The following is a 9,235-nucleotide window of genomic DNA, read 5'->3' as shown; positions in this document are numbered from 1 at the left end:
AAAAAATATTTTTTTATTACGTTAGTTATTTTGGTTCTCAGCACCATTAAATGAAAGCCATACATAATCTTGCTTTCTGCCACTCATGTTGAACAAATAAAAGTTATAACATCAAAGAACTTAAGTCCAGCAAATCTGCACATCTGACTGGGACTTAACCACAGAAAGGGTATTTCCCCACAGGAGGTGGATTCTCAATAGAATAAGTGTTTCCCACAGAATGGAGAATTATAGTAGTCAGGGACTTCCCAAAGAATAGGAATTAACTATTTAATATTTTTAATTTCAGAGGAGTATTTTTACCTGGGTATGATTTACAACTTATCAATTTAATTTAAAAAAGATCTTGATTAGTATATAATTTGTTGTTTCTATAAATCACAAGAAACCTTAATGACCATACTATTGTTATTAGAGTGGAATAAGACCTTTCATTAAATATTTTGTGATGTTCAGTTGAAAAATATATTATTTAAAAAAAAAAATTGTTCCTTTATATAAAAACCACATGGTTCAAACCACGGTTTAAATCAGTCAACTCTGTGCAGGATTAAAGAAATTATAAAAAAGCATTAAAAGTAATTGAATAAGTGATTACCAAACATTGACACTTATTGTTTATTTAAACTTGACAAAGTACAAACAAGGAAAAAAACTGCTCTGTGTGGGGCGGCTCCCCAGCAGCAGCGACGACGGGCGGGAAGTCTGTCTCCTGGCCGGTGCGACGGCACCGCAGTGTCTGTCGTAGCACAGGAACGGGTGTCCGCGCACTGGAGCGGCACGCACTCAGTCAGTCAGAGAGATCAGCGCATCCACAATGTTCCCGTGGTGCTCCCTCAGGGTCCGCTCCGCTTTGCTTCTCGAAATCTCCATTTCCCGCACCTGCAGAACAGTTACAGACTACTTTCAGCGTCAATTCTGCTGGATTCATATCACAGCGTTTTACAAGAACACACAAGGTGACTGCATCTCCACAATTATTCTGGGCTCACGATTGAACATGATGTGGCATGTATTTTCCCTGCATGTTCACATTAGCTAACAGCCTATGTGTATTCTACACACGTAGACAGAAATATCTCTGTAAATCCCATAATATGAAAAATATCACATCCGTTTGAATGTATTATAAGTTTACAACTCGTAGGAATAACACCAAAATCGTTTGTCTGAATAAGTTTTATATACAACCAACCATAATTGCAAGAGGTTGAAAAAAACAAGGGTTGAAGAACAAAAAAATCATAACTCTTTTCATAGGCACAACATCGAATTCGTATAAATTATGTATTAATGTTATAATTTTTATCTAAACCTTTTGTCTGAAACAATTTTTGATTATACAAACCATTGCTGCAAAGGTCGAAAAAATAAAGGGTACAATTAAAAAAAATCCATAACTCCCTTAGTAGATACACTATAAAATCCATTCAAATTGTTTTTAAAAAATACAATTTTCATTTAAAACTTTTGTTGACACAATTTTGAATAAGAAACATTTTTGTAGGGGGGTAGAAAAAAATAAAAAGGTAGAATTTAAAAAAATGCATAATTTACCTACCATGTTCATTGTTGAATCTGTTCTGTCTTAAGGCGATTGGTGCATGGAAAATATTACGACAAAACTAATTTAACTGTACATATTTATTTTTGATGCTTCTTTTTAAGACATAATATACCTAGGATATTTTTAATAAACTTTTTTTTACTGAGTTATGTCATTTTAAATGCATTTATTTTTATTCCAAGCCAGAATTATTTAGAAAACACATAATTATGTTAAACTTAAGTATAGTTCAAGAAACGAGTGTACGAATAGGTTTCTGCACATATAAAAGTAAGAAGAAAAAATTTTCATCGTCAAAATTACAGTTTAATATTGACAATTTCCATTGATCACTGCTGGACTACTTCAGGAGCGATTTAAAGAATAAATTTAAATGAAAATGAAAACATAATTGGCAGAACACTATTGAGTTATGTATATATTTTCATATCCTTTTGTTTTTGATACGATCCGACTCAAAACATGCCCTCTGGAGTGACAGTTCTAGTGCTGTGTGTAAAACTCTCGCCGCCGGGAAGAATGTCCCCGCGACGTGGCGCTGAGGGCGGCGCTTGTCGCAACTAGGTAGTCCGGCGGAGCTCCGGCCGGCGGGCCGCAGCCTGCGGGTGGGGAGGGGGAAGAATGGGGTGTAGAGGGATGACGGAGAGGAGACCGAAGAAACGAAGGGACTGTCAAGGTCGCGCTCAAGGAGCTAATATACAGTAATACATCTGGAGAGAACAGAGGTGAAGCCGGGTATCTGCTTCCTACGCTGGAAGAAAATGAAAAAGAGCCAAACTCGCCTCGCGCGGCCGAGAATCCTCCAAACTAAACTCGCAACAGCTCCGAAACTATCAAAACAATCAAACTGAAAATTTTACTGGAGTATCTATAAACATTTTTCCCCACATCGCTTTAATATTTTTTTCGAAACATGAATGCTTTCATTTTTAAAAATTAAATACTTATTTACTGCCAAAATTTTTTGTGATTACGCAGAGTAAATTACAACATCGAGGAAAAATTTTTGTTTGCAATTGTAAGTGGGGGACACTAGCGTATGAAATAAGGAAGAAGCCTCAAATTTTATTTATATATCCCTTTTGACGCATTCAACCTCATACTTTTATTTTTACAGAGAGTTGAAGTGGGAATAATGTTTCAGTGGGTAACACTACCGACATATGTCTTCGGAACGCACTTCTTTTTGTTATTATACATCTCAAAATTTATAATTTCATACACAACGTTTATAAAAACGAATTCTTACTTACCTCATTTAATCTATTACAAACCTCTTGTAATATACGTGTATTAGTAGAAGAACCAACGTAACATGCAAACCTTAGGTAAACACTGGTAGAGAATTGCTTGGAATAACTGTAATGCTATGCATATACTGACAATGTAAGAAACTTCCAATTTTATTAATTGTTTGCATAAGAATTAATAATTTTAAAAAAATCATAGAATAGGCCTTTATAGACTGAAAACCTTTCACGTAGTTTCAAGTCGCGTACATAAAAGTTTTTTAATATATATAATTACCAAATATTGTTGAATATATTTAACATTTTTATACATGTTACAACACACATATAATAACAAACCTATATAGTATATAAAAAGACAAACGCCAAATTTTAGCATTTTGTATTTCTTTTCTCTGTGTGAATAAAATAACAGTTCTTAACGTAGTTGCTAATACTGTACTATATTTCTAAAAAAAATTACGAAAACCCCTGACATCGTGACCATAACAATGATAAATTTGCAAAATAATTAAGGCACATTTTTTAATGCTACGAAGCACACTCTTAAGAGAAATGTTTTAAACTTATGTTGGGATGTAACTAATATCTTAAAAGCATTCTGAAACCGTTACTTTGAGGGAAACCTTAATATACCGAACACCATACCATCCTTTAATCGAGTACGATTTTCGCTTCTTAAGACCCATTTGTCTTCAAAATGCACTGTACTGTGTAAGTAATAAATCAGTCTTAAAATCAGTTAATTATTTTATCTTCCTATTTCGTATTCTATTTGAGATAAATATCAGATAAGCATGTGTTACTTGTATCACGACATCAAGGTATTATTTATCAGTAATTAATATTTCATTTTATTTTTTTGTTAACTAATGTGCATAGGGCAGTGCACTAGACATCACTACCTGTGTGTAGTGTTGCGTTACACTTTTTAACGCATTAGAGTTTACATAAAATGATAAATTCAAAATTTCGTTTAAAAGTATAAATATCAGCGATCAATTTAATTAATATCCAGTATAACTCAGTCAGTAAAACATTCGGAAATATGTATAGGACCTGTTAACCTAAATATTTGTTAACAGTTAAACTGAACTAAGATGTGTTAGAGTGGTTTTTTCTCTGTCCGTATATTAGAGGTATGGAACATCAATAAATATAGTTTAAAAAACTAAAGAAACATGCTTTTAAAGATTATCAAACTAAAAAGTTAAAAATAATTTTAAAATTTAATTTATGACAATAGTATATAAGCAATACTAGTATAAATGAGAAAAAAAGCTTGAGGCGCTTTGTGCCATATTTTTTGTATATTAAGCACCCCATGCTTTTTTCTCATTTATACTAGTATTGCTTATATACTATGGTCATAAATTAAATTTTAAAATTATTTTTAACTTTTTAGTTTGATAATCTTTAAAAGCATGTTTCTTTAGTTTTTTAAACTATATTTATTTTTAACTTTTTAGTTTGATATTCTTTAAAAGCATGTTTTTTTAGTTTTTTAAACTATATTTAGGTATAATTATCAAAGGGAAATGAGTTACCGACACTACCTATTACCATCTGAGATAACTATTTGGAGTTGCAACGTCACAAAGAAATGGTAAAGTCTCTCCGAATCATTTACAGTTAGATGTATGGATATAATCTTAGAATTTACCAGAAAAAAAAAAAAAAAACATTTTTTTTTTCCGGCGTGGCCGGGAGTCGAACCCACAATCACTGAATCCGAAAGCTGACGTCTCAGAAGTTGCGCGCCTTAGACCGCTCGGCTAACGAACGTGATAAAATTGGTGGGACATTTTACAGTGATGAGCCACTCACTCTTAGTCGAAAGAGTTACAGACGGACAGACAAACAAACATACAGGTGAAGCTAATATAAAGCATGTAATAAAATACGCATCTGTCGCCCATTTACTTTAAATACAGAATTATAAACTACATATTGTGAAAACATTCTGCAGCAGTTTTTGCTGAACGGAAAAACACGGATGAGAAGACAGACAAAATGTGTTTGGTAAGTGATTTTTCGTCAAATGAAATGGAACAGGACAGTGCTTATCAGAATGAAATTACAGAACTACTTTTGTGCAAGGAAATGTATTTTACAAAGACATTTCAAGAGAAATCACCTTTAAATGAAATAGATCTTGCTGACATGGAAGAAATAGACTTAGATTTAGAGGCCAGGCCCCTTTCAAGTGACGAAATTTCTCTTGAAGGGCTGAAATATGTTTCTGGCTATATAGCTCACCGTTTCAGAAATAAATATCCTGACCTTGGCACTACGGATTTCAATTCGGAGGACGATAGCTGGATACATGTACAATCAAAGGGTAACTTAAAATGTCCCACTAATGAATTTTTTGAATTAATAAAGACCGCTGAAATGTGTTTTGATAATATTCATGGCAACAATTTATGCAAAAAAGAGCGGATTTTTGAATCACTGACTAAAATTATTTGCAGAACTACTGAAAATAAATATCCAGAAGAAGTTATATACTGTTTTGTCAGGACAAGAACGTATATGCGTATCAAGTATTTGAACATGAAATATTTTAACGAACAAGACCAAAAACGCAAAGAAAGAAATAAGATGAGGAAAACTACCCTCTAAGATTTTTCAATGTGATAGTGTCCACTTTCCTTCACCATAATATGTATGTTCATAATTTATTTACGATGTTTTTTAATTACTATATTTAAGAAAAGCATTTATTGTGAATATCGCAGCAATTATGTAGGGCTTAAGGTATTTATTGTATTCCAAATATTGAGTATGTCATTTTTATTGCCTTTATTAAAAATAATATATGTATTAACAATGTAACAAAATTGCGATATTTTTGTATTGCTATTGCAATTTCGTTTCTTGTAAACATTATTGTAGACTTTTTCATATTGAAATTAAATTTGCTATAGGGTTGTTTGTATTTTAATTTAACAGTTATAAGATTTTTTATATGTTGTTTACTGTTTACAAACATTTGAAAAATATTTCCTTAAACTTATTTTCATTTCCATGGCAATAGTCTTGTTAGCTTTTCGGGTAACTCTTCTACATGAATGATAAGATGGTGCAACATCTAAAACATATCACACCACCTTTACATAACTATTAAACTAAGAGGTGTTTTCTTTACATAATATTAAAGCACAATGTTTCCTTGTGGCGTAGGTGATTTAGAATTTCCATTTATCTAGAAAAATGGGCTTTCAGAATGTTTTTTAACACACAGTGTTTGGGAAGGTTTTTGAAGAAAAAAATTGACTACACATTTTATTTTTTTGCAGCTGAATTCGGGCACTTGCATGAAATATAATTAATCCGTAGGAAGCGCAATGGTTTAAAGTATTGATGTTGAAGATTTGAAAAGATTTATTGAAATAGTGTGAGAGAATGAGCGAGTTGAGTGAGAAGAGTGCGGGAGTGGCCACATGACGTCTGCGCAGTTGCGGACAAAAATTATCCATTCCGCCTCCCCATGGCGAAGAATGAGTGAAAGAGAAACCTGATAAACCTTCCCCTCCTCCGGGCACGATAGAACCTTATCGGCTGTGTGTTAGAGGGAGAGCGAGATACAACCTTCGAGGTTTTGTTAGTTCCCGCTAGATGGCAGGCCGCAGAGCGACCACCAGCGACACCCTTCCCGTATGAAGGCCATCTCGCCACTGACGAGCTGGAACTAAGCTCCTGACCTCCCTACATAGTAACGGTCACCCACATAGGCATCTAGACTCTTTAGTGGTCATATGATACAAAATTCATTGTTTTCGGGCCTGTGACCGTTTTTTACAGTGCACCAATCGCCTTAATGTAAAACCTTAAATTATTATCTACAACTTTCGTCTGAAATAATTTTTTATACGACCAACCATTGCTGCAAGGGGCAGAAAAATTGAGAAAAAAATATTAAAAAAAAATTTCATAACTCCCTTAGTAGGTACACTATCAAAGCCGTTCAAATTGTTTGTAAATATAATTTTTACCTAGGTAAAATTTTTGTCTGAATTTTTTTATTATGATACAAACTATTACTGCAAGGGGTGGAAATAACAAGGGTAGAAAGGCAAATTGTCATTACTTTTCTAATATAGCTATACCATCAAATCCATTATAATATTGTAAAATGCCTAAACTTTATCTAAAACCTTTGGCTGAAACAATTTTTGATGAAACAAACTATTTCCGTAAAAACAGGGTTTTAAAGTTTAAAAAAATTCAAACTTTCTTAGTATCAAATTCACTGGAATTTATTAATAACCATCTTAATGTTACCTTAAACCTTTGTCCAAAAAATTTTTTTATACAACCACGTATTAGTGCAATGGATTAAAAATAGTGTTTGAAGATCAAAATAAATTGCACAACCACCTTAATTGGCATAATATGAAATTCGTTGAGACATTCAATGCTGGATGCAATAAATGAAAAACATTCAAAATATGTTTGCTGCATAGAATATGATAAAATGTCAACTCAATATTTTTTGAACATTGGCGAACATTTAGGATGTTATGTAGGCTGTATTAAGATCTTAAAATGTTCCACCCAGGAGTTTATAGAAGATTCAAAATTATTTCCAGAAGAAATAGGTACTTCAAAATCTATCTATGGCTGAAGGCTGTGACAAAAGGGATTTTTTTTTTACTGACAAATGAAAGACTAATATTTCTTAAAGTAACATGTTTTCACAGATCCAAACAAACCTATTTGGGCACATGACAAAATATTTTCTCACACTAACTAGATAAGGCCTTCATTGTTTGGTGGGATTAATTATTTCAAGAAATGGATGTGGAAACTTACAATTAAATCCACGTCTTCTTTCTTAATGGAAACTTTCAACAGTTCACGTTCTTTGGCCATTTTTTCTGCAGCTTCTTTGTTCCTCCTGTCACCAATGATGGTCATGGCCTGGCACAGTAGAAATGACAGAAAAATGTACACAATAAACCCCACAGTCAGTCACAATCTAGGAGAAATAGAACTCAAGTGTCTGAAAAATTATATCACAGGCAAACAAAATAACTACACCATTAGCAAACATTAAAACATAACTTGTACCAGCCAATTTCTATGTATATATTCTTTTCATTATCCCTGCCGCTGGAAACAAGACTAGTTATATCAAGACCTAAGTTGCACCTTAGTGTTCATGTGATTAGTCCATTGGTTTTCCACAAAGGTGATTACGGTTTGTCACTCAAGGGTTTACGTTTACATTTTCATTTACTGGATATGTGGGTAAGCTAAGGAACTGCGAACTAAATTGAACACTCTCCGTCGCTAACTATTATGTGCAAGACTATTAAACTGCAACAAATTTGCAATCCCTCGTGCTATTTGATACAATGAATGGTAATGAGATGAGAATGAAGCATTGACCGAATGAAAGGATGGGGGAAAAACGCAGGTTCCACAAGGAACCCACCAATTCACGGCAACGTCTGCCACGTTCCCTGCTTGCAAAAAATCTGAATTTGAGCTGTAATTGAGCGTGGGTCACCTTGATGAGGGGCAAAAACTCTGACCATAGCTAAAACTGGTTTATTTACTAATGGGGTGATAGCCATAAAGAAAAACTGAACCCAGGAAAAAAAAACACTTTCTCGGGCGCCCTACACATTTCTTAAAGTACAAATTTTGAAAACCAACAATTCAAAAAAAATCTTGAGAATGTAAATATGATCTGCACATATTGTGTAACTTGTAAAAGTTTCGAATAAATTATATTAGGAATAGGCTTGTAATTTCTGATTTAACAGGGTAAACACATGCATGAAAAAATCTCGAAACTCAATTGGGTCTCCCTGGTGCCCAGGGGTTTTAGCTCCTCCCTGCCCCTTCCACTCTCCGGCCCAAGGTGAAGATAAGGGGGGAGGGATTAACAGCTCTAGTACCATATTGAAAAGTTAGCTAGCACATGCTTCATCTGGACTATTTCAGTATCTTAGGGCCCCACCACACACTAGTTGTCTGATATTCACCCCAGAAAAATCTGCGGAGCATATTTCCTTTTCTTCGGCATAATCAGTAACTCTTTCCAGGTCCGCTGCTCCGCTGTCATATTTTGCAATCTTCTTTTGTGACTTTTCTTGTTGAATTTCATCCGAATCTCCTCCAATATCACCATTGGTCTCCTCGTCGGCCATGTTTTATTGTTTTGCAAACATTTGAGCATCGTCATGCTTTGGTCTTCGTTAGACAAATAACCATGACATTCATTCACTTCACTTCATTAGTTTTTGGTGGCCTACAATGGTGCGCCCAATTGCCATAGGGTCATTTCATTTCGAATTCGAAACCTTATTCATTATCATATCATTGATCAAAATGCCTTACCCGGGACTTGAACCCAGAACCCCTCGCACCGTAAGCCGGTGTGCAAGTGCATACGACTACGCTA

The 9,235-nt window shown here is 34.1% G+C and overlaps 1 protein-coding gene across 1 annotated transcript; it reads right to left on the bottom strand.

The window, feature by feature from the left end:
• Positions 1–604: 604 nt before the first annotated feature.
• Positions 605–9,167, bottom strand: LOC134533875 (huntingtin-interacting protein K). The gene is made up of 3 exons (XM_063371603.1): positions 8,817–9,167; positions 7,636–7,743; positions 605–882 (listed from the first exon to the last, which is right to left on the bottom strand). Exons 1-3 carry the CDS (start codon positions 8,979–8,981, stop codon positions 787–789), a joined length of 369 nt encoding a protein of 122 aa, XP_063227673.1. The 5' UTR covers positions 8,982–9,167; the 3' UTR covers positions 605–786.
• Between the last annotated feature and the right edge of the window lie 68 nt (positions 9,168–9,235).

The sequence above is a fragment of the Bacillus rossius genome, chromosome 7, assembly GCF_032445375.1.
Source record: "Bacillus rossius redtenbacheri isolate Brsri chromosome 7, Brsri_v3, whole genome shotgun sequence".
NCBI lineage: Eukaryota > Metazoa > Arthropoda > Insecta > Phasmatodea > Bacillidae > Bacillus > Bacillus rossius.
Note: the sequence above shows the minus strand (reverse complement) of the source record. Positions and strands in the feature narration are given on the sequence as shown.

Coding starts and splice junctions, on each gene's coding strand:
- LOC134533875 (XM_063371603.1), bottom strand. CDS start 8,981: ATGGCCGACGAGGAGACCAATGGTGATATTGGAGGAGATTCGGATGAA. Junction 7,744..8,816: donor GCTCCGCAGATTTTTCTGGG/GTGAATATCAGA, acceptor CTACTGTGCCAG/GCCATGACCATCATTGGTGA. Junction 883..7,635: donor AAGAAGACGTGGATTTAATT/GTAAGTTTCCAC, acceptor ACTGTTCTGCAG/GTGCGGGAAATGGAGATTTC.